The 26,504-nt window shown below is 39.3% G+C and overlaps 1 protein-coding gene and 1 long non-coding RNA gene across 2 annotated transcripts; both read right to left on the bottom strand.

Annotated features, from left to right (window-relative positions):
* Positions 1–7,476: 7,476 nt before the first annotated feature.
* On the bottom strand, positions 7,477–8,740 carry LOC309494095. Its single transcript, XR_014204223.1, has 3 exons — positions 8,185–8,740; positions 7,730–7,781; positions 7,477–7,541 (listed from the first exon to the last, which is right to left on the bottom strand). It is a non-coding gene; the product is annotated as an uncharacterized lncRNA (long non-coding RNA).
* A 16,052-nt stretch (positions 8,741–24,792) lies between these two features.
* Positions 24,793–26,411, bottom strand: dctpp1 (dCTP pyrophosphatase 1; the record flags this gene model as incomplete). Its single annotated transcript, XM_082164386.1, has 1 exon — positions 24,793–26,411. The coding sequence occupies one exon, from the start codon at positions 26,409–26,411 to the stop codon at positions 25,860–25,862; it is 552 nt and encodes a 183-aa protein (XP_082020512.1). The 3' UTR covers positions 24,793–25,859.
* Between the last annotated feature and the right edge of the window lie 93 nt (positions 26,412–26,504).

The raw sequence follows: 26,504 nt of genomic DNA, 5'->3' as shown, positions 1-26,504 counted from the left end.
AAGGGAGGTCTCCGCCATGGCCGCCCGAAGGGAAGTCTCCGCCATGGCCGCCCGAGTGGAAGTCTCCGCCATGGCCGCCCGAAGGGACGTTTCCGCCCTGGCCACCCGAAGGATTGTCTCCGCCATGGCCGCCTGATGGGTCGTTTCCGCCCTGGCCACCTGAAGGGTTGTCTCCGCCGTGGCCACCTGATGGGTCGTCTTCGCTGTGGTCGCTCGAGGGGACTTCTCCACCCTGGCCGCCCGATGGACTACCTGCTCCACCCTGGCCACCTGAAGGGTCGTCTCCGCCCAGACCGCCCGATGGACTATCTGTTCCGCCCTGGTCGCCTGAAGGGTCGTCTCCGCCCAGGCCGCCCGATGAACTGTCATCCCGTGTTCATTCCCTCCCATGGTCCTGGCCCTCCGTCCCTCCCCCTAATCCCCCACAGTTCCACCTCCCTCCTGGACTTTTGTCGAGTTTTGTTTTCTGTCGTGGAGCGTCTGGTAGCCGCTCCGTAGAGGGGGGGTTATGTCACAGTGTCTGGTGGTTCCCTGGGTTAAACACTAGAGGTCCTCAGTTTTCACGGTGTCTATGCATTCTCACTACAATTCCCATGATCCTGTCTGTCACTGATTGTTCATTGCCTTACAGCTGTTTCTCGTCACCTTGTTAGCACTTGTGTATATATACCCTGTCTGTTTCAGTGTTTGTCACGGAGTCCTTGTATATTGTCCCCACACTTCTGTTGTTATTTCTAGTGTTTATCTTTTATGTTTTGGATTGCCTTTTGGATTATGACCTTTGCCTGGACTGGTTGTGAGAACGGATTTCCCTAATAAAACACTGCTTTTGGATCTCTTATTCCCTGTGTGTGCGTGTCGTGACAGTTAGATGATCTAACTTAGATCTATCACAGTTGTTTACCGTATATACTGTAGTAAGGAAACTTTCTCTTAACCAATTAACAGTTTTTCACTGTAGCATTTTTACAGTCTTTGACCGTTAAAATCATGATAATTTTTTTACAGTGTACAGTATATCACATTATGAGGATCACAGCCTGTTGAAGTAGCAATTCCATACAGAAGAATAATGTAAATAGCATGGTTGGTCAAAATTCAGAATTTAATTCAGAATTTAATTCAGAATTGGCCTACGTTGGAATTTGAATTGAACTGGCCACACCACACAGGAAGTTGAAGTAGTATTTCGATTGAAATGACAAGAAGAGGAATTTACTGAATTCCTATGCAAAGAAAATTTACGCATAATGTATTCTGGGAAATGATGTGTACTAGCCAGTGTTACTAAGGCTAAAAAAAAAAACTACAAAAATTATTATAGTTAGCTGGAATAAAATAAGAAATATAAAAGAAAATATTTTAAGAAAAATAAAAAACTTGAACTTAAAAAAATAGAAAGGCTGCGTTGGCAACTAACTGGAATAAAATAAGTTAAAGATTTATGCACACTAGAATTGGACACCGGGGTGGTTAATTGCAATTAGCAAAATTTTGTTGCCTTACTTTAATAAAGATTGAGCTCACAGTTTCCACCCTTTAGCATCTGCAGATAAAGTTCCACAGCGAAAGTTATTGTCACGGTCTATGGTTTCCCATTTCATCTGCAATCTCAGTGAATCCCTCCCACACCAAGTTCTCAAGCTAAGCTCTTTACGTCTGGCAAAGTGGCCAAATCTCCAGCAGATATATGGGAGTTTTAACTTCCCTATCAAGTTTAAATTGACATGGGACCTCTTTTTTTATCCCTGGAAATAGCATGCTGGAAAAACAGCATTACTCATTGCCCCTCAAGGAATTGCACATGCTGTGGTGAGAAGACATAATCGCACCAAGCTGCAATTAGGCAGTAGGTTAAATTGCATGCATTGCCAATATCTTAAAGCTGAGAAGAGGAAACTTGTTCAGGTAATCAAAGCCATGCTGCTTCTTCATTGCACTGTTCGTGTCTGCAGGAAGATGTGCGAGGTTTCCTGCCCCGATATGGCATGAGCAATGACCTGTCAGATCAGGAGAAAGATGAGGCAGCCAGGAAAGGATGTGGCCAGAGCGAAAAATAAAACATGGAGGTGTGATACAACAGACAGATAGGGAGGAGGACAAAACAGCTGAGGAGACTCCTCCACGAATTGCATCAGATTTGATGTTGAGATGGAGGATTTTTTAAAGAAAATATGGGTCTATTCAGGGACAGTGGACAGATCTGAAAGTGGAGGGACACATTATAAATCTCATCTTTTCACAAGTAGGGTCTATGACACGTTTTCAAATACCTAGTTGACACAAATACATTTATATTAAATACCTGTTGAAAGCTTAAAAGGAATCTTTCCAAAAACGTCAATCATTCTTTTTGTCATAAAACATTAAAGTGATAGTTCACCCAAAAATTTAAATTCTGTCATTAATTACTCACCCTCACCTTACCAAACCTGTAAGACTTTTGTTCATCTTCGGAACACAAATAAAGATCTTTTTGATGAAATCTGAGTGCTTTCTCCCCCTCCATAGACAGCGGTTTAGTCCAAATTTTCTGAAGGGACTCAGTCGCTTTATATAATGAACAGATTTAATTGAGTCTTTTATTCACATTTAAACATTGATCAGTGAACATAAACAGAAGCTCAAACGAACCTTTTTGACGTGCGAGAACAAACCTAATTGGTTCTTGCGGAAGCTCAAAGGTGCTGCGTAACACGAGAATGAACCTCATTGTTTTCACACATCAAGCGAACATGCTTGAGCATCCATTTCTTGATGAATTTTTATACGTGGATAAAAGCCTAAAAATACATTTAAAATTCTAATGTTTTGTAATTCTTAATCAATTAAATGTCAGTCTGTTAATATAGTTCATATATTTGAAAAGATATGGGGCCAAGCCAAAGATATAAATTAATTTAAAACTGACACTTGCATACATAAAAAAATATTTGAAAATAATCAGAGTATAAAATGTGTCCGTATTTTTCACTTAAATGTGGCCTAATGTCAAACTTACCACATTTAAAATGAGTGTTACAACTGTAACTGACATGCACTCCTTTATTGCAGCTATTAATTGTGAAAAATAGAAATTTCTTATGCAGGTACAGTATTTAACATTTATTTTATTATACAGATAAAGGCATCTCACTGGGGTGGGGTGGGGTGGGGTGGGGTAGGGGGGGGTGGGGTGGACGGGGGATCCCATGTTTATGCTGGTCAGTATTTGTACACTACTAAACATTTTTACAATTGTGCTCTACTGTTCAATTCTGTACTTGTGGATGCGGTTTATTTATTTCACAGACAGCTACATTATTTTCTCTTCGTTTAATCGCAATCAAGAGAAATAATCATCTTTAAGATATAATGATCTGATCTCTCAAAAAATGATTGGGGAATTTGGGGGACCAGTTTAATCATTTCTGAGAGTGGAGGGATATGCTTCCCCCAATTATAGTATTTGCAATGCAAAAGATAATTTAATAAAATCTGATTGTCTATTGCATTCTGCATTCTTCTGTGTTCTGCTCTATACTTACATGGTTGACATCTACTGTATAAAACTGTGCTGCCTATATACTTTGGTATTGATCACTTCAAGCACATGAACTGCAGTTCTAGAGTGTATTTAATGTGAGGGTGTCCATTTTTCATCTGTATTCATCTTTAGTCTCGAGTAGCATAAATTCTGCCTTCAGGCCCTACTACCTGAGTGTTACGAGAATTTGCGCAATGCACACCCTCAGTTGTTCACACACACACACACACACACACACACACACACACACACACACACACACACACACACACACACACACACACACACACACACACACACACACACACACACATACACACACACCACAGATGCATGATCAGTCAATACTTGGATGAAGTGTGTAGAGGACATCTGTTTTTGACAGCTGCATTTTTTATGGTGATGATGACATTGTAGAGGTTGCCTCTCTGGAGCGACAGACTATTTAACACGCGCAACCTTAAAATTCATCCCAAACCATCCTCAAGCCTCCACAAGAGAAATGAGCACAATCCTTTATTTAAAAGGGAAAATGCACCATCTGTGATTCAGCTGTTTTGTTACTGATACAGTGCACTCTCACTGACAAGATACTATGCCATAGAAAGCTGCAATAACAGGTTTTACCTCTCGGTTGATCTAATGTGTGTGATAGATCTTTGCAAATCAGGCATGTGTGTGTGTTAACAAAGTCATTGGATTTGTATGTTTCTGTGTGTGTATTCAAACAAGTGTCTTAATGTAGAAATGCAATATTCACTCACATGAGTAAAGAAAATATCTGCAAGCAAAGTGCATAATATGAATCACAAACTCAATTCATTTCAGTCATATGTCACAAGCAAAATGTCACGTGTGAAAAATGCCCTCTGGTGGTAGTTTTTCAGACAGCATTGGTCTATTCTGATTGCTAGTACAGCAAGTCAATTGGAATCTCTTCCATAGCAACAGTCCTACATGGCAACAACTATCTTGAATACAAGATTGCCATTATGGTCTTCCGCCCTCTCAAGAGAGACATCAGTTAGAGTCTTTCATCCTGAGAGGGAAACAGCAGTAATAGATAAAAAAGCAGCTCTCTGTATATGCATCACACATATTAACAATTTCAGAGATTATTTTATTTTTATTTTTTTATTTTTCATTTCACAGACAGAACCATAATAATAAAATCTCAAAAGAAATAAGATATGGCAGGAAATTTAGACAATACAAAGGAATGACTAAAAATAATAAATAAACAGGAAAATCTGTCAATGACATATAATGAGTATTTATGATAAAGAAAAGTAAAAAAATAATCATTTTAATTTTAAAAGTAATTGTGTCGAGTTCTTAGAAATGAACCCTTTGTATTCATGTTGGTTTCATTTGGTTTTCGAAAAACATTTATACCATTTTAAAGAGAAGTTACCATCAGGTAAAAACATTTTTAAAACAATAAAAAAAAACCATTTTCTTAACAACTTAAATAAATGTGAGTGGACATGAAAGCTTAATAATTTTTTTAAGAAAATGGAAATATTTTTTTAAATATTTTTTAGATGACAGGTATTTTTATGTATAATTATGAATTACTTCCAATGTAAAATAACCTTGCCTTGTAATAAAAAGTTCAAATTGTGTGATATTTAAAGAGACTTTTGAACTACACACATGAGGGTCAGCAGGTGTCCTCTCTGTGATATAATTTCCTGGTTTATTTTATATTTATTTATTAATTATTATTATTATAATTCTTTTTTTTTTATGTTGATTGGAGAGTCATATTTGATTTTGTGTACAAAAAGTTTTTCATATATTAATAAGTGAATGTTTTGTTGAAATATTAAAATAAAATAATAATAATAATAAAATATTATGAATTTTATCATTTTAATGAAACAATTTTCTTCATTATGATGTCAGGACAGTTGTGTCACCCTGACACTTTTTATTTTATTCCCATTCAAAAGTTCAGGAATGTCCTATTAGTGTCAGGTTTATCTCTGCTCTTGGTCCAGTAAAGTGTTTGATTAGTTCTAGTGTATCCTTGTTGCTATTTTGTTTTGTTTTTATATTTTGATTTAAATTTTACTTAAGACTTTCTTCTCCAGTATCTAGTTGCCTGCAAGTTTGTTCTTTTGTTTAATTTTATTTGTTTGTAAGTTCCAGTTGTTCATAGTTTTATTTATTTATCTAGCCATAGTTATTTACATCAGATTTTAGTTTGCCTCTTGTTTGATTTATTATATTCTCTCTTGTCTTGCTCTGTTATCTTCACTGTTAGACTTTTCAAGGGTTTTTTACAGTAACTTACTGGCAACACTGTTGCCAGTAAGTTACTGTAATTAAGAGTTACAGTACCAAACCGTATTTCAGTTTTGTGTAATACAGTGCATTACTGTAAAAACGAAGCTAATCAGTACAGTGCATTACTGTAAAAACTAAGCTAATCAGTACACTACTGTAATTATTTTTATTTGTACTAAATATAAATTAGATTTGATAATTTTGATATATGATTAATTTAATTTTTATCCTACATAAGTACTACTTTCATACAAACCAATTAGACAAAGTTACCACAAAATACCATTTTTTAATTAAAAAAATTTCATATATATCACAAAATAAACATGCCAATGCTGGAAATGATGTGTGAAATTTTTACACATTAATGGGTAAGTTTAGAGACAACATTTTTTGTGTTAATTTTAACTCATTCATTGTGTTAATGATTTTAACAAAGTAAATATGTCAGAGAGGTTAGCACAAAGATGTGTAAACGTGTTAAATTAACACATTATGTGCTGTCCTTCACTGCAAACATTTTTGAAAACATACATAAAATCATAAACAAAACATTAGCATTTGACTAAATGAATGTAGAGTCATTGGTTGTTTAGCTTATACAAGTATTATAATGAAATATCAACCATTACATTCATAAAACTGCAGAATATAAATACATTTTTAAGCATTCAAAAAGGAAATGTCCAAAACAGGACAAAACACAGTTCTTTTCACAATACAAGACACATAACCCCACCTTAAAAATAATTTCACTTATTTCCAAAAATGTGTTGGATTCATGTACACTGGTGGCCAAAAGAAGTATTTAAGTGGCGTAATGTTTTTGAAAGAAGTCTCTTTGATGCTCAAGAAACATTTATTATTATTATCAATGTCTGACTGTCTACTCCATCTTTTCTACAGCATAGGAGTAAAAGTCATCATCAAAATAATCTTTAAAAAGCCAGCACAATGTTTTTGTCCACCTTTGTGAATAAATGAACTTCTCCAAAGATTGGTTCCTGTTCAGAACTTGATTGACAACATCAGAGTGTTCCCTGGTCTGCATGCGTGCCCACAAACACAAATGTACTCAGTCCTTCAGAGGAGATCCCGGTTCCAAAACTATATGAGAGAGAGAGAGAGAGAGAGAGAGAGAGAGAGAGAGAGAGAGAGAGAGAATATTAGTGTCACATTATTTTTAACCTCCTTTTTTGTTAATTTTTATTATTATTTTCACAAAAACTTAAGAATATATATTTGTAAACAGCTTTTGTCAATAAATAGCATACAAAAGAACTAAATTAAATTATGCCAGATTAAATTTTAATACTTACAAATCCTAAATTCTGTCCAAAAATGCTGAGATGCATAGAAAGAAGTTAAACGACTGAAATCGATGATTTTAGCCCATTTCAGCTTGTCTGCAGTGAAGGAGTACCTGTTTGAGACAAATACACAGTAAGATACATGCAAGAAATCACTGTGTGATGATCGTTCTCCTTCCTACAGTAGTTAACCCACCTGTGCGCTGATATTAGGACCTTCCTAGTCAGGTGGAACTGCAACGGTAGAGTCGCTGGCTAATAAAATATAAAAATAATGCAAAAAATATAAACTTAAGTTGTTTAGAATGCTAGATTTGGTCTTAGTGAGAGTTTTACTGCAGTGCTTACCTGGATACATTTAATCTGGTGAGACTGAACAAAGACAATGGTCCATCTTCTGATTGGTTCATTTGCTGTGTAATAAAGTTAGACATAATGCAAAGGTCACTTATTTGATATAAAGTTAGACAATTTTATAGAGATTTTATAAGATATTGTTAGCTACCTAGTCTGCACCAGTGGCTCAAAAGCAATTTTCACATAGTGTATGCTAATAATTTCAGCAAACTTCTCAAAATATATCACAAATGGGCTGGCCTACCTCTGGAATCTTGCTAAGTCACTGGCGCGAATTGGCGCTTTGTTGCAGTTGCCTTTAAACACAAAAATGGAAGTAAATATTAAATTCCATAAAAAATAAAAAAAACTATAATATGGTATAGTTTGCAAACTAATGCTAAAACTATAAAGGTTCTCATCAGTAGGCCAACATTAAGATATAAACAGAATTTCACATTAGTTTATTCACATTTATTGTTAATGTAAACGCGTTGCTCGTTGGCATATTTTAACTCGACAATTCAATAATCTAACAAAGTGTGTAAAATGAAACGTTAGCTCAGTTTACCATGGTAAAGTTCGTTACCGCCATGTTGACGACGAGTAACGTTAGGCTAACGTTAACGTTATAACATACGTTAAACTGGGCACAATCCTGTCAACATTCACAGAATGTTTTTTTTTTGTTTTTGTTTTTTTGTTGTTGTTGTTTTTTACCTTGCTTGCTGATCTCTCTCTCTCGGTGAAGTGAATTCCGTCTCTTCCCCGGGCCAGACACGAACGTCGCGATCCAACAAAAGACAGACCCCATTACCTACACTGGATGTCTGTCTGACGCGACACGACAAATCCCAGACAGTGTAGTGATGCGCCGCGGCCGTTATATTTCAGACGTAGTCCGATACGAGTCCAAGCGCTCGCACTAGTTCTTACAAGGGATAAACAGGTTTGCATTTAAAGGTCCGGTCGCTTCAATGTGTCCAATATAGACAGCCTCTGGCTATTATAGCGTTGTAGACACGTGGTGTAAGGCAAAAATTAGGAAATAAAAAGCACGGTGGAATGGTGCCAGCCAGAGAGGCAGTTACGTCAAATACAGTAGTATACAGCAAATTTAAAAAATACAGTAAGTCTCTGTATGTGGTGTTAGACGTCACAGAAAATTCCCATGATGCAATTGGAATCACAGTTATTTACTGTAAAGAGAAATAGCAGTATAATACTGGGGGATTTAAAGTAAATAACTGTAGAAATTACAGAAAAGTCTAACAGTGTTGTTGTGTCTTGTCTTGTTCATTGTGAGTCTTGTGTTTGTCCCTGCCCTACATCCTAAGATTTCCTGACCACTGACATTCACTCAGTATAGCCTGGCAGCTAGACTGGTGCTACAGCTAAGAGATCAAGCCTCTGGTCCCTTGTGTTCCTGCCTGGTCTTCCTCATTCCACCTGGTGCTGCCTCTTCTTCTACAGTCCTCAAGCCCGTTGTTATCCAGGACTGGTTTCAGTGGTCATCCTCCTTGCCTGTCATTGTGTCGTCAGCCCTACTGTTCGAACTGTTTCACACCTCACTCTCCTTGTTGTGCCCTGTCTACAGTCTTGTTAATAAAAAAACCCTTCACAGCTATTCTGCGCCTGAGTGTTTGGATCTTTTTCTTTTTCTTCTTTTGTACAAATTTTTTTTTTTTTTTAAGGGTGACTAAAAATGACAGAGGGTGAGTAAAAAAGAACTTTGATTTTTGGGTGAACAACTATCCCTTTAAGTTTCAACCAGTTTGCTTTCATTAGGTTGGTTGGGTGACTTTAGGTGCTGTTGGTTTGTTAGAAATAGGGGGTTGCAGGGAGGCCAGGTGAAGTGGGGGTTCTAGAAAAAAAAAAACTTTGAGAAACAGGACCTTTATAGGTGAATGGTCTTGTATTACTTCAATCTCTGATAAAAACACTGCAGTACGCTCTTATACTTTCTTCTCTCTGACCCTCTTTTCACCTCACCCTTGAAGGTTTTGCAGGAAATAAGTGATGGAATCTGAGTTTCGCGTGCACTCATCCACACTCTGGTCCACTTATACAGAGGCTGGAGTCATCAGACCCATTACTCAAAATGTGCTGATGTTATTGCTGTGGGAATGTGTGGCACTTTAGTGTCATTGTGAGAAATTCCCTAACTCTTTCCCCATGCAGCACTGTTCCATCTCCACAGTATAGCACTTTGATTTAACTGACTGGATGTTACAAAGTGCACTTTTGTCTTTCATTTTTATCCTGTGGGAAAAGGTTCTTCTATTGGATCTATACAGACGGCACCCCAGAACAACAGATTCAGATCTGCACAGGGATTAGTCGTGTCTGAAGAGAGGCATGGAACTGAATATAATGTAAGCCAGTAGCTGACTTGAATATTCAGAATATCTATAAAAAATAATTAAAGTTTGAGGTTCAAACTAGGGTCAAGTGTAGCTTTTCAGTCAGATTTTATAGCCTGACAACTGCTTTCATGTAAAATACAACCTATTGAGCATGTGCAAACGGTTTTAGACAAAAAAGGTGACACTATACACTTACTAACTATAAAACTTTGCAACTGCATGTCAACTACCAGTCATTAGAGTATTAGTAGACTGTCTGCTTAATATCTGCTGTCACTTATTTTGATGCTCCCCCAACAGACATTCTACTGACTAGAAATAAATTTGCAAGTACAAGTCAAGTTATTCTAGTAACCCTAACCCTAATCCTAACCTTACAGTTGACCTGTAGTTGCAAAGTTACTTAGTAGAATATCTAAAGTGGATATTGAAATAAAGTGTGACCCAGAATAAAACTAAAAAAAAGTGAATATTTTTTTTATTTTAATTTAAATCTCATATTATTATTTTTAAAGGCCATCCTACAATCCAGACCAGACAGCATTTTCCCAGTCTTCTATGGTCTTCTGTTTCAGTAGCCATTCCACTTTAAGGTTTGTTTTTGGAGATGCTCTACTATAAAGCACTATTGTCACATTGATATTTCAGCAACATTTCAGTGGGATTCTGAAATGCTTATTGTGGCAAGCAGGGAGGGGCAGAGAGCCGTGGGAACGGAGGCCGGTGGCGCGAGTGCCTCGAGTTTCTCACGGAGGAGCTCCGGGAGGATAAAAGGAGGAGCGATGACAGTGAAGGAGGAGAGAGGACCAGGCCTGGGACATTTATGTTGTGTTTTTTTTATGATGTTTATATGCGGCAGTCGTCTGTAGGGACTGCCACTTTAATTTCGTTTTGTTGTTTGTTTATTTTGGGAATTAAAGTATTGTATTCCAGTTCCTGCCTCCTTCTTCCCTGAACTTTAAACCTGTTACACTTATCTTCTTCAGTGGTGAACTGAATTAAAGTCTGATCAAATAAATCCGTATCTATTCTGTGGCTGCTCAATCATCTGTTTAAATGTATGTGATTCAGGGAAATTGGGAGAAATTTGAGAGAATGAAAAGTCTTCTTTAAGGGGCAGAGGAAGTTAGTGTTTTCATTCCCTGTGGACGCCTCATTCGGGGACAAAATAAGCCTTGATGATATGGTTCAAAATTGTCCCATTTGAGGAAAATTGTTGTGGATTTGGATAAATCTCTAAACACTAGGCCTTACATCTCCAAATTAAAATCAACATTTCACCAATTTCTAATTCTGAGACTGTTTACAGCTTTCAAGATAGACAGGCCAGAAAACATGTTGAATATTGACATTTTCATGCAGAAATCAAAGAGTGACAAAGGTGGTGGGTCTTCCATACATACACTCAGGTCTGGATGACATCAAATGAAAAACAGATGCTGGGAAAATCACTGTCTGGCTACTAAAGACTGAGTGGCATGAGAAATCACTGAGCGAGGGGGAAAGCAGCAGTACGCCATCCCCTTTGGTGCAGGACGCTGACAGCTCACTCTGCCCCCCACTATGGCAGACGCAGAGAGAGAGATAGATCAACAATGTCAGGGAGATTCAACTTCTGTTTGTATCTTCTTTATTATGCTTTTGCTGTTTTGATATTGCAATAAAAACAACTTATTTGCTAAGGGTTTAAACAGCAGTCAAAGATAAAAAACCTCTGCTAAAACAGACTTTGGTAAATAGACCTCAAATCTTTTAAATCCGGAAACAATGAAAAGCTGCAGTTGGCCTTCTTCGACCGCCAGCACTGAGTTGGAATAAGATCAAATATATTGATCACATACTATTCTCAGTAACAGTGTAGTGAGAGAGTGTAGTTCTGAAAAGAAAATGTTTTCCTGGAAAAATTCAATAAATATGAACATTTTAAATAATCTAAGGTACTCTCTAATATCTATTTGCCACAGAAGTCTACTTTGCTTCTATCAGACACTTTCTATAATAGTGTATCTTTCCTGAAGGTCCCTCCCTCAGCACTGCAGTGTTAAGGCATCTTACACTTAGCTCAGGAGATGAAACACGCTACTTAATAAGCTGATGAATTGAATCAGGTGTCCAAACCTTTACTTAGCTAATTAGAGGTGTACATACCATCAGAAAAACAAACATTACAGGATTATAACCAGAAAGCCAAATGTCATTCCATAATTATCTGAAGGGTGTTGCAGGGATTATGTATTTTTGTACACTGTAAAAAATTTACTGTAAAATTTACAGCAACTTACTGCCAATTTTGGTTGCCAGTAAGCCTGTACATTTAAAAAAAGATTACAGTAAATCATCAACTACAATTAAACTGTAAAAATACAGCACACCTGTAAAAGCAGCAAAACAAGAGCAGCTGTGAATTTACAGTTCTTTACAGAATTAATTAAAACCTGCGTAAACTCTTTTCATTTGAGGAAACCGATTATCTTAAGTTGGTCAATTGCCATTTCATGTTTATACTGTGATCTTATTTCATTTGAGTCCACTAAAAAAAGAATGTTTCTAACAAATAAAATGTATTTAAATGAGTTTCAGGGGCATTTAACATCACACACCGAATTGGAAAACTCATCTCCCTAGTTCATTTTCACACCCTCGTTGTGCTTATGGGTCAATGAAAAAATAAAGCTTAAAAAAAAAAAAAAAAAAAAAAAAAAAAAATTGATGTAATGCATATTTTTGAGCTAGGAATAATGTGTTTAAACAAGTTTCAATTGTTAAATAACATTTCAAAAAAAATGTATTAATTGACTTTTTTATTTTCTTTTATTTTTTGTCAGGTGGTGCAACCAAATATATTACAATTATGCAGTCTAGTGGCCAGTTATTTATCTTTCACTTTGACTATTATTCGATAGTTTAAATCAAGAATGTAGATGGTTGTGCTACCTGATGATAGTTGAGCCAACATTAATATTTAACATTAATAATTGACAACATTAATAATTACATGGAATATGCTGAATGCTAGATTCTTAATTTCAATTATAAAAACAAAATACAAAAACAAGTGTTTTAGTCAACAGTCTCTATTGAAGTAGTAAATTGATCAAAAACAAATAAATCACATGACATCACATTCGGAACTAGAATAGGTTACAGTGCAATATATGGTAATCTACACTGTACACTGTAATCTATTTTGATTGAATAACAATGTAACGCAGTTTAGATGTTATGGGAAGAAGGAGGCGGGAACCGGCAAACATTTAAAGACTTTAATGATAAAAAATAAAACAAATACAAAACGAAAGTAAAAGACAGCAGCCCCAGCCCCTCACGGACTGCTGTTACAATACAATAAAACAAAACAAAACAAAACAAAACAAAACAAAACAAAACAAAACAAAACAAAACAAAAGTCCAGATTTGCCTGTTCCTCTCTCGATCACCACTGTCGTCGCTCCTCCTTTAATATGGAGCTTATAATATGACAAAACGATTTGAATTTGAATTGTGTAAATTTGAATTATTTGCAAGTGTAATCTAACAAAATTGAATTTTAGGTGGTAGTTTAAATAGTTCTGAATTTGATTTTTTTAAACGAATATTGAACATTTGAAATTTAACAAATTGAAATGTTTTTATGGCTGAATTTTATAAACATGTATTTTCAAACAGCTAGTTTTTTTGTTCTGAATTCGTATACTGAAAAATATTCAGTTTAAAAAAATACAGATTCAAGTTTTCAAGATGAAGAAATTCGGAACTTCAAATTCAGTTTTCTAAAATTCAATCTCAAAAATTCAAGTTCAAAAATTCAGATCTTACAGAAAGTAGGTCACAGGTCATCCACAGGGAAGAGTAAAGGATCTCAGATAAGTCGAACAGAGCATTTGGGCTGCACTGCAGTAGTTTTCTGCCGCAAACGCGGTGGTGGTTCAAGAGAATCCGTGTATCTTTCGTTCAGTCGTTTTTTTATTTAATATTAAGAGTAGAAAAATGAGTAAAAATATTATTACTAATATCTAGTAATAATAGTCCGCTGTTGCACGGAGCTTACAAAACGCGTGTATTGCAACTATAGGCTATATTTCATTTCCTCATCAAACAACTAGACTAACGAATGGCTCGGTACAACAGAAGAGCTTAGACAGGGCTTTTTCTCTGTGTAGACCAGCAGTTGGTCTGAATTTGCTATAACCTATAGCCTATTTTCTGGACTGTATAGGCTAAGTCACGTTTTATCATGACACACGCTGTGATTTATTCCAAAGTGACTCGGGCATATATAATGCATTTAACATTAAATAATATAAATGTTGACTTTCAAAAGTAGGCGCGCCAAGAAGGCTATTCTCTGTATTTTGGTTCATTTTTGGTGTGTGCCAGAAAGATCTAAAGAGACCGAGACGCGCTAAAGCAGCGCATCATGTTGTTTTATTTATTTTTCAATGGCATGATATGTTGTAGTAATTTTGAATGTACACAAATTGACTATAAATAACAGAGTATTAAGTTATTTCCCAGCAGTGGAACAAATCCAGTGATGGCGCCAGCGCATCACGCTCTCACACAACATAGTATCAGTTCTGGCGTTGCTTCATATTGCAGACTGCTCATTATCAAAATGAAACACAGTCAACCAAACATATAAAAAGTTATTCTGCCTAATTGAATTGGTCTGTTGTACAATATAAAGGGCAAGCTGTGCCGCACACAGTACACTCCAAACATTTCCCTTGCTGTGAAGACCCTGATTTAGCCTATAGCCTAGGCTATGTGTATTTTGGGACTCGACTGAAGTATGACGCCTTTTTATTTGTATTATAATATAATATATTAAAATACATAATCTTCTGAGTTTTATGATGTAGGCCTTTTGTGTTTTATTTGAATTAAAATGTATTGTAATTTACATCTCAAAAGGATGCGCTTTGTGCATTCTCTGACATTACATTTATTTATTTCATTAATATTGAGTATCAATTGATGTTAAACAAAACTGTGTTATTTTATATGGCAACTAAACTTCCAAAATAAATAATAATAAAAAAGAATAATAAAAAAAAGCTCTGCAGCTTTTCCACACAGATTTTGATAATTGGCCGGCTAAAAAAATAGGCCAAGGAAGTAGACTAACGGCTAGTGTCCGGGAGATGTGTTCATATTTATGAAATAAACATAACTGATTTTGTCTACACCTATACATTTCCAAGGAACCCCTAATAATTGTCACGAACTGCTCCAAGACACGAAGGTTAGATCCAAATGCAGCTTTATTGGCTGGGGAAATCCAGAGGCATAATCCAATGTACAGGCTAGGGTCATACACAGGCAGGCAGTCAAAACAAAGAAAGAAACAAAACAAACAAACAGGCAGGGACCAGAGGCAAGAGAGTAATCCAGGGAACAGGGCAAGATATCAAAAACCAAGAAACAAGAAAACCAGGGAAACGCTCAGAAATGCAGTGTAACACTTAACAAGACTTCGCGGTGAGTGACTGAATAAACATGGTATAAATAGACTGAGACTAACAGGATGATGTGACACAGGTGAATGCAATCAGTGAATGAGGTACAGGTGAATGTGATCAGTGATAAGTGATGATGAGTCCGAGCAGTGAGTTATGGGAAATGTAGTTTGTGAGTGATAATAGTCTTATGTGGAGTGCCCTCTGGTGGCTCTCAAGGGCACTCCAGCTGGTGACCGTTACATAGCCCCCCCTTTAAGGAGCGGATTCCAGACGCTCCTAAAACTGTCCAGGAGGGAGGTGGAGCGGAGGCGGACCCGGGGGCGGGATGGAGGGCCAGGCCCGTGCAGCGGAAGAGGACCTGAAGACTCCGGCAGGGCGGAAGGCCAGGGCGGAGCAGGCTGTGCAAGCGACCAGGGCGGAGCAGGCTGTGCAGGCGACCAGGGCGGAGCAGGCTGTGCAGGCGACCAGGGCGGAGCAGGCTGTGCAGGCTGCCCTTCAGGCGGCCAGGGCGGAGACGACCCTTCAGGCGGCCAGGGCGGAGACGACCCTTCAGGCGGCCATGGCACAGGAACAGACACCGGCTCAGGAACAGGAACAGACACAGGGACAGGAACAGACACCGGCTCAAGGACAGGAACAGACACCGGCTCAGGTACAGGAACAGACACCAGCTCAGGAACAGACAGCGTGACAGCGGCCATCTCTGTTGAGGGCTCAGGTTCAGGCATGTCAGCGGCTATCTCTGCAGAGGGCTCAGTCGACGTGGCAGCGGCCATTTTGACCAGAGACACTGGCTCGGTGGCGGCCATCTTGTCTGGAGACACTGGTTTGGCGGCGGCCATCTTGTCCGGAGACACTGGTTCAGCATACGTGACTTGAACAGACTTTGGATCGGCGGCGACCATCTTGTCTGGAGTCACTGGCACGGCGGCGGCCATCTTGTCCGGAGACACTGGCTCGGCAGACGTGACTTGAACAGACACTGGATCGGTGGAGGCCATCTTGTCCGGAGACACTGGCTCGGCGGCGGCCATCTTGTCCGGAGACACTGGCTCGGCGGCGGCCATCTTGTCCGGAGACACAGGCGTGGATTCGGCCATCTTGTCCGAAGACACAGGCGTGGAGTTGGCCATCTTGTCCGAAGACACAGGCGTGGAGCCGGCCATCTTGTCCGAAGACACAGGCGTGGAGTCGGCCATCTTGTCCGAAGACACAGGCGTGGAGTCGGCCATCTTGTCCGAAGACACAGGCGTAGAAAGAGGAAGAGGAACGGATTCAGGCTCAGGATCAGATTCGGTCTCAGCGGGACGAGACTCTGGACGGGCGGACGTGACGTGGAACTCTGGCTCTGGCTCGGCAGGACTGACGTGAAGCTCTGGCTCTGGCTCGGCAGGACTGACGTGAAGCTCTGGCTCTGGCTCGGCAGGACTGACGTGAAGCTCTGGCTCTGGCTCGGCAGGACTGACGTGAAGCTCTGGCTCTGGCTCGGCAGGACTGACGTGAAGCTCTGGCTCTGGCTCGGCAGGACTGACGTGAAGCTCTGGCTCTGGCTCGGCAGGACTGACGTGAAGCTCTGGCTCTGGCTCGGCAGGACTGACGTGAAGCTCTGGCTCTGGCTCGGCAGGACTGACGTGAAGCTCTGGCTCTGGCTCGGCAGGACTGACGTGAAGCTCTGGCTCTGGCTCGGCAGGACTGACGTGAAGCTCTGGCTCTGGCTCGGCAGGACTGACGTGAAGCTCTGGCTCTGGCTCGGCAGGACTGACGTGAAGCTCTGGCTCTGGCTCGGCAGGACTGACGTGAAGCTCTGGCTCTGGCTCGGCAGGACTGACGTGAAGCTCTGGCTCTGGCTCGGCAGGACTGACGTGAAGCTCTGGCTCTGGCTCGGCAGGACTGACGTGAAGCTCTGGCTCTGGCTCGGCAGGACTGACGTGAAGCTCTGGCTCTGGCTCGGCAGGACTGACGTGAAGCTCTGGCTCGGCAGGACTGACGTGAAGCTCTGGCTCTGGCTCAGCGCGCTCTGAGCTTGACGGGACCAGCATCAGCGAGGGCTTTGAGCTGGGTAGGACCTGCGGCGAAGAGGACTTTGAGCTGGACAGGACCAGCGATGAAGAGGGCTCTGAGCTGGACGGGACCAGTGGTGAAGAGGGCTCTAGCTTGGCGGGCATGTCGCTTGCTGTCTCAGGTGCGGCGGGCATGACGCTCTCAGTCTCAGGGGCGGCGGGCATGACGCATACTGCCTTGGCTTCGGCAGATTTGGCGTGAAGTGCAGGCTCGGCTGGACTGGCGTGAAGTGTGGGCTCGGCTGGACTGGCGTGAAGTGCGGGCTCGGCTGGACTGGCGTGAAGTGCGGGCTCGGCTGGACTGGCGTGAAGTGCAGACGGTGACATGGCGTGCCACGGAAGGAAGCTCTCCAGACATCTGGAGAGTGCCTCTCTCCAATCCAGACCGGAGAGATCAGGGAGCTCCCTCGGGTCGACCTCCTTAGCCCCCAGCCGGTAACACAACTTAATAGCCTCGTCACCCAGAGAGCAAGAGGTAGCGAGAGGAACAAACCCCCAGGTGTACTGGAACAGATCGAGGCTATCCAGGGCCAAGGCCGCGATCTGTCCAGCGAACTCCCGGCTCATGCTGGGAAGATCAGGCGAGATCCGTACTGCTGGATTTCTGGAGGTCATAGCTGCTGGATCTGGGTGTGGCGAAGTCTTCTGTCACGAACTGCTCCAAGACATGAAGGTTAGATCCAAATGCAGCTTTATTGGCTGGGGAAATCCAGAGGCATAATCCAATGTACAGGCTAGGGTCATACACAGGCAGGCAGTCATAACAAAGAAAGAAACAAAACAAACAAACAGGCAGGGACCAGAGGCAAGAGAGTAATCCAGGGAACAGGGCAAGATATCAAAAACCAAGAAACAAGAAAACCAGGGAAACGCTCAGAAATGCAGTGTAACACTTAACAAGACTTCACGGTGAGTGACTGAATAAACATGGTATAAATAGACTGAGACTAACAGGATGATGTGACACAGGTGAATGCAATCAGTGAATGAGGTACAGGTGAATGTGATCAGTGACAAGTGATGATGAGTCCGAGCAGTGAGTTATGGGAAATGTAGTTTGTGAGTGATAATAGTCTTATGTGGAGTGCCCTCTGGTGGCTCTCAAGGGCACTCCAGCTGGTGACCGTTACAATAATAACAGTGATTAAGCCCAAATGTGGGAGGGGGTAATGAACACAATGTTTTTTTGTTGTTGTTGTTTTTTGTTTTTTCAAATGGTCTCTACTCTGTGCATTTTGTAATAATACAGCAACATTTTTAACTGACCGTATTTGCCAGAAAATAAGTCGCATGCACATGAGTGCAAGTCACACCGGACCGGATCATGTTGAGAGAGAAACGCGCGCGAGTCAAATCGTCATAAAAAACGCATTTTAATATTAGCCTATTCGTATTCAGCAATAGTGTATAAGACCTGTAAATAAAATACAGCATTTACACGATAAACACTATTAACACGTAGGCTATGTGTTGCCTATTTTACTTTCCCTTACTGTAGGCTACGACAAATCCTTAAATGAATGCAGAAAACAACAAGAATGAAAAATAAGTAGCCATGTATAGGCCTAATAAAATAAGATAGGCAACATAGCCTATAAAAATAGCCTATATTGTGCCCTTTATTACAAACAACATTTAGCCTATTTTAAACGCCAAGCCTAAACAAATTTATTTAAATCGAAACGGTCGCGCATCTCTCATTAATTCAGTCAAAAGTTTTCATATTTGCAATGTAACATGTGGATGCTATTAATATAAAAAAGGCTTCAGCTACTTCAGTCGAGTCCCAAAAATACACGTATAGGCTAAATCAGCGTCTTCACAGCAAGGGAAATGTTTGGAGTAGGACTGTGTGCGGCAGTCTGCGATATGAAGCAACGCCAGAACTGATCCTACTATGTTGTGTGAGAGCGCGATGCGCTGGCGCCATCACTTGGATTTGTTCCACTGCTGGGAAATTATAACGTAATACTATGGCGGCAAATCAATGCCAATAATAAACGAGCGCACAACTGATGCGGGCGCGCGCGGTAAATGACATACGCGAGAGGATAACAGATCTACACGCGAAGAAACGGGAACTCGCGAGCTCATTCAAACCCTGCGCGCGCGCATGACATCATCTCTGCACGCAATACAAGCCCTCGCGTGCGCGCATGATCATTCCCCACGCGCTCGCGCTTGATCTGCTCTCGCCTGCTGCTTTTGCTCGCTCGAACACTTTTATTTTTGGCAGTCGAGGGGCGGGACTTACTGTTTTAATAACCTCAAATGTCATTGGTTACTTTTCCCCTTTTCCAGAAGTCAGTTGCGATTGGACGCCTGTCCAATGACTCGTAATTCACTTGACTTGAGACATGAGACATCACTTCATTTGTTTTATTTATTGTGTGTAATGTGATTTAATGCATTGTTAATATAGAATAGATTCTTACCAGATACTTTATTAACAGAAAGTCTTATTGCATTGTGTTGTTAAGAGATATTTAGGCTACAGACTATGACGCATTTCCATGGTTATTAGCATTGCAAATTGACCCAAATTTGTATAAATTTTTACATTTTATATTTATAACACTGTGATTTGTGATATTGGCATTAAAATATCTAAAATAAATTGGAGAAAAATGGGAATATAAAGTCATACAGGTGAAACTCGAAAAATTAGAATAAGTTCATGTGCAAAAGTTTATTTATTTCAGTAATTCAACTTACAAGGTGAAACTAATATATAGACTTGTTACATGCAAAGTGAGATATTTCAAGCCTTTATTTGTTATAATTTTGATGATTATGGCTTACAGTTTATGAAAACCTTTTCACAATATTCTAATTTTGAATTTGTTTCTATTTTTGAACTTTTGCACGATGTTCTAACTTTTCGAGTTTCACCTGTATTTGCTGTATATCACCACTACATTACCACTATACTCTCATTCACCACTATTTACGTTTACCCAACCAAAATTATATTGGTTCTGAGAACCTCAGAAATGTAAAACGTGTCCATTAAATAGTTGCAAATATAACAAGGGCTTTGGGTGAAAGATACATTACTTGTTTATCAATATTCAAGAGTTGTTGTGTAAGCTTTTGTTATCATCCTGTGTATTACTATTATGTCAATTTTGAGTGGTTTATTATATTTTCTATTAAATGTAAAAGGGATTCTGGCTTCTCAAGTTAAGATACAGTACACAGCAGAGGTGGGAGTAAGTCACACATGTGCAAGTCACAAGTAAGTCTCAAGTCTTAACCTTCAAGTCTCAAGCAAGTCCGAGTCAATTTTGTGAAAAGCAAGTCAAGTCAAGTCAAGTCACTGCTTTATGTCAAGCAAGTCAAGTCAAGTCGTAGCTTGGGTCACAAGTCACTGGCAAGTCATACAAACGTTTGATGATTTCACTGAATTTATATATTAAAATAAGTTAAAACTACAGAAGTTGTGGACTATGGTTTTATTTGCAATTTTTTTTTTTTAAATATGCATTTCCACATACAGCTGAGTGGTTACTACAATAAAAAAAATAAAAATTTCAAACTACATAGCCTAAAATGTAAATGTAACTGAAATTAGGCCAACATTAAAGCATGAAAAATAAATATGCCTCAAACATTGCAGAAGACCATTAAAAGGTATTAAACAATTCACAATTCAAGTATAATGGTTCCTATGCCACCAAATGGCATTCTTCAAACTGGCATCCCCTTTATGGAACATGAACACATCCCAACAAGTTAGATCTTTCCTTTTTAACAAAAGAATAACATGAAAAAAACTGTAATAATTGAATTGACAAAAAACTTACACCTGTCAATCAGGTGGATTGACTATTGTACATTATTAATCTGTGTGAGTGAGTGATTTATTAATATTTGTGAATGAATGTGTGTGCATGTGTATGTGTGAAAAGTGTATTGTTTGCATGTCCATGGTTGTGTTTGACTGTGTGTGTGTGTGTGTGTGTGTGTGAGAGAGAGAGAGAGAGAGAGAGAGAGGTGATTTGATTGAGTGTGATTGATTCATTAATATTTGTGAGTGAATGTGTGTGCGTGTGTATGAGTGAAGAGTGTATTGTTTGCATGTCCATGGTTGTGTTTGACTGTGTGTGTGAGAGAGAGAGAGAGGGAGAGAGAGAGAGAGAGAGAGAGAGAGAGAGAGAGAGAGAGAGAGAGAGAGAGAGAGAGAGAGAGAGAGAGATATGATTTGATTGAGTGTGATTGATTGATTGATTGATTCATTAATATTTGTGTGCGTGTGTATGAGTGAAGAGTGTATTGTTTGTTTGCATGTGTGCATGGTTGTGCTTGCAAGTTTGAATTTTTGTTTTGTGTATTTGTGTATGCATGGTTCGGTTCGAAAGTCTGTATGTTTTTTTTCTTTGTGTGTCGGTGTCTTTTTACAATCTTTTAGTGGTATTTACTAGCGATTTCTTTTTACTTACTCTATGCCCTATATACTAGTGTTATAAGCTAAACAGTTTTTAGAGATAAAACTCTTTACATTCGATTATCATGAAAACAAATCCCAGAGAACGGTAAACTGTACCAATGCATTATTAATTATTATTAAATTACAGTTACATTTTTTTTATATTTCTTTTAACATTCAAGTCAACCCTGGGATAGCAGACTATATTGGTAGCATAGAACTAGACAGTACAAAGGGATGCATGCAGGTAAGAAAAACTGGAATATGGCATATTTTAACGTATTTTAACCCGATTTTCATTTTCATTTTCAAGAAAAAAATTTTTCTCTGTGCTTTTGTATGTAAGGGATTATTCAGATCATAAAAAAAATCATTAATCCAAGGCACTCGAATATTATTAAAAAATATATAGAAAGCCTTTATTTCATCATGGCTTTAATATTTTAAAATCCGGTGACAAGTACTTGCACAACTATGCGTTGTGGCTAATGAGCCTTTGTCAGGGTGTGTGACCAAAGCCCCTTTCACACGGAGATTCCGGAAAATACACGGATAAAGTGACCCAAGATTTGACCCGGGTTCGTTTGATTTAGGTTCATTCACACTGCCATTCTGGCAGTGCCAGTGATTTCCCGGAATCAGAGATTGCGTTCACACACAACCCCTAAAGACATGTAATGTCTTAGCAGCGTCTTAAGTTTGCTTATGAGCTGCGATCTCTCTCTCTCTCTCGAGAAACCACGCTTGTGCATTTTTTTTTTTTCTCTGATTCGATCATAAACTTGCGCATTACGTACCGTTTCACAGCTGGCGGACCGAACGATCCCGCGCTTCAGCGTCATCACCTGCTGCGTCACGTGATTGTTGCGGTGCGTTCAAATACAGATATTTATTTTTAAAAAGACAAGTTATTTCGAGTCATTTACCTCAAGTCCGAGTCAAGTCTCAAGTCATGAATATCAAGTCAAAGTCAAGTCAAGTCTTTTATTAATATTTGTCAAGCAAGTCTCAAGTCCTAAAATTTGCGACTTAAGTCTGACTCGAGTCAAGTCATATGACTCGAGTCCCCCATCTCTGGTACACAGCATAAATGATTACACCCCTCTGAAACCCAAACAAATTCAGATTTTTTTCTTTATCTAGGGCTTTTTTTTTTTTTGAAGATATGTTATGTTCAGATGGGGTGTAATCATTTATACGGTGTACTGTACTTGCCTCATACTTTCTCTTATTAGGTTATTAGCTTACAAAAAGTTAGATGGTTAAGATCACTATATAATATTTTAATATCTAATTTGCTGGGTTTAATTTTGTTCCTCTATATTTTGTAGCAAATTCTGAAAAGGCATTTGTAAGCTAATTCATGCTGTGTACTGTATCTTAACTTTGAGAAGCCAGAACCCCTTTTGCATTTAATAGAAAACATAATTAACCACTTATATTACCTAAAAATTTATAAAAGATTTGGTCAATTTGCAATCCTAATAACCATGGAAATGCGTCATAGTCTGTAGCCTAAATATCTTTTAACGACACAATGCAATACGACTTTCTGTTAATAAAGTATCTGGTAAGAATCTATTCTATATTAACAATGCATTAAATCACATTACACACAATAAATAAAACAAATGAAGTGATGTCTCATGTCTCAAGTCAAGTGAATTACGAGTCATTGGACAGGCGTCCAATCGCAACTGACTTCTGGAAAAGGGGAAAAGTAACCAATGACATTTGAGGTTATTAAAACAGTAAGTCCCGCCCCTCGACTGCCAAAAATAAAAGTGTTCGAGCGAGCAAAAGCAGCAGGCGAGAGCAGATCAAGCGCGAGCGCGTGGGGAATGATCATGCGCGCACGCTAGGGCTTGTATTGCGTGCAGAGATGATGTCATGCGCGCGCGCAGGGTTTGAATGAGCTCGCGAGTTCCCGTTTCTTCGCGTGTAGATCTGTTATCCTCTCGCGTATGTCATTTACCGCGCGCGCCCGCATCAGTTGTGCGCTCGTTTATTATTGGCATTGATTTGCCGCCATAGTAGCTCCTCCCCGCCTGCACGCGGCTACTCTCGCCGATCGGTTACATCCAGCCGCAGCCGATGTCGAACACACCTAATGACAACATGCCGAATGTAGTATACGTCCAGATTACATTCATACTACACACTTTCATACTATATAGAACCTACTTTTTTTTAGCAGTCGAGAAGTAATTACTTTACCAAATTCAAAATAAGTATAAAAGAGTATGCGATTTCGGACGGAGCCAGACTTTTTAAATATAACAAAGAAGTTTATGATGAAATAGCATTTTCCTAGTTCTATTTACATTTTTTTATTTACAGGTTGTATTTACATTTACATTTATTCATTTAGCTGACGCTTTTATCCAAAGCGACTTACAATTGCTATATATGTCAGAGGTCGCACGCCTCAGAAGCAACTAGGGGTTAAGTGTCTTGCTCAGGGACATATTGGTGTCTCACACAGTGGATTATCGGATCTTATCCATTGCGCCACCACCACCTCCATGTCAGGTTGTATCACCTGACATGGAGAGTGTACCAACCTACATATACTTTGAAGTAGCTATTTTTATTTAAGTGAACTACAAACCTTTTCAGGATGGGATCCTCTGGATGCTGCATTACCATGCTTACTGCTATTACCTTTCAAATTCAAAATAAAAGACCCATGTTTGCTGTTATGCCACCCTGACATTTGAGAATTTACAAATTGCCAGACAAAAGTTTTTCAATGATCTCAACAGCTTTAAAACTACTGATATTTATACAATTTATGGAAAAGGTTTATGCCAAAGTATTTTATTTTGAATTTCTTATTAAAACACTATCTTAGTTTTCGGTTCATTTGTGCGAACAGTTGCACCAACAGTTGCACCATCTGACATTTTGGGGGTTTAAGAAACCAAAACGTAAAATAATATTTCTAATTTTAATGTGCTGAAAATGAACTCAAACTAAATAGGTTTTATAGAATAAAGTGATACATGTCATGAATTTATCAAATTATTTTATAAGGAAATAATGCACTTGGACACAGAAAATGCATGTCATATCATTTACCCTTATCATCAAGCTCTTCCACAGTATTTTAATTCTAATTGAAAATGATTTTTCTGAACTGAATTGACTGAAAATGTTGTCAGAGGCTTTGTGAAGGTTAAAAGTTTATAAAAGTTGTTCATTTGTGAAGATTAACAAAAAATCTAAGAATCACTATTGGCTTCAGATTTTTTTCTGCAATAATCCAAAAGCCAGTGGCAATAAACCATATTGGGCTTTTGTTGAGAGAACCAGGGTGATACAAACTTGTGGGTTGGCCTACAAAAATATGCCAACACTGCAGTGCTCAGTTGGTTTTGGTTGTAATGTCAAGTGTGCAGGAGGATGAACAGGGCATTTATGGATAATTCCAGCAAATGATGACAAGCAGTATAAAAAAAAAAAAGTGTTACTGAACACTTGACTCATTTTCAAAAGCCAGATTTTTCTTAATTATACCCATTTTGCAATGTCTGAAACTAAAAATAGCAAATGTTTTTAAATGTTAATGTTTTTAACTTTTTTTTTGTAATCTTTGACTTGAAGACCTTGATTTGCCTGTTCAGGCGTGTTTGATCAGGACCTTGAGGGCCATAATCAAAGAATGATGTATCAGTGCAGCTGAGCTTGAAAATGTCAGTTTGGATGTTTCCAGAGTGAACAGTTGCACAGAGACCACGTGTGCGGCAAAACAGTTTACTGTGATGCAAAAACACTACAAAAGCACAAACTATATCAGCTGTTGTTTGGTAAAATAAAAACAGAAGAACTTTAAAACTAAGTTGCTTACATGTGCAAACATTGTTTCTTACATACAGATTCTTGCATACAACAGCTTATTGTAAAACCAAGGATAATAGAGCCAAACGCAGGAGAAAAAATAAAATCAGCAACTTAAGAGCCCAGTGGAATTTTACAGTTTGGAACTTAAGGCACTCAACAACATCAGTTCCCTCGTATAGTATATATACACTGTTCAGTAACGATCGTCTTTGGCTACAGCACGAAATCACCCACATCAGTCCTTGTATTCCGTGTATTTCTTGGCTGATCCATGAACTTTGCTGGCCGGGTACTTGAGTCGATTGAGAGCCATTTTGCGCAGAACAGCTTGAGGTAAATCAACGTGGCATTTCTCGGCCAGTTCAACCAGATAGATCAATACGTCGCTGAGTTCCTGAGCCAGGTGTTCCCGCTCCGGCTCGGTCCAGTCCGGTAGACCTTCCGCCACCTCCCCGCGCCACTGGAACAGCTCCGACACTTCCCCGACCTCTCCGACCAGCGCAAGCAGCAGGTTCCTCGGCTTGTGGAATTGGTTCCAGTTCCTCTCGTCCGTGAACTCAGCCTGCATGTGGCGGATATCTTCAAGTGTCGGTTCGGGGGTGAAAGTGAAACGCTCGGCCTGATCGCTCTTGATTTCTCCGTTCCCATTTATAGCTGGGTGATGACTGGAAGTTTCGCCGTTGTGTTTGGGCATTTCGGATGCGGTTCCGTTTTGTTGAAGTGCCATTGTAACTGAGACGAGCGAAAGGTTAGTACTGAAAATAGAGGGGTGATCATCAATGATCATGCAGGACCATGCGTGAATCTCCCGCCACCAACTACCCCACAGTTATGAGATTTCGCGGTTTGTGAATGCCGTCACAAGAAATCGCCGGAAACG

The sequence above is a fragment of the Leuciscus leuciscus genome (genome assembly GCF_965113295.1).
Source record: "Leuciscus leuciscus genome assembly, chromosome: 3".
Classification (NCBI taxonomy): domain Eukaryota; kingdom Metazoa; phylum Chordata; class Actinopteri; order Cypriniformes; family Leuciscidae; genus Leuciscus; species Leuciscus leuciscus.
Note: the sequence above shows the minus strand (reverse complement) of the source record. Positions and strands in the feature narration are given on the sequence as shown.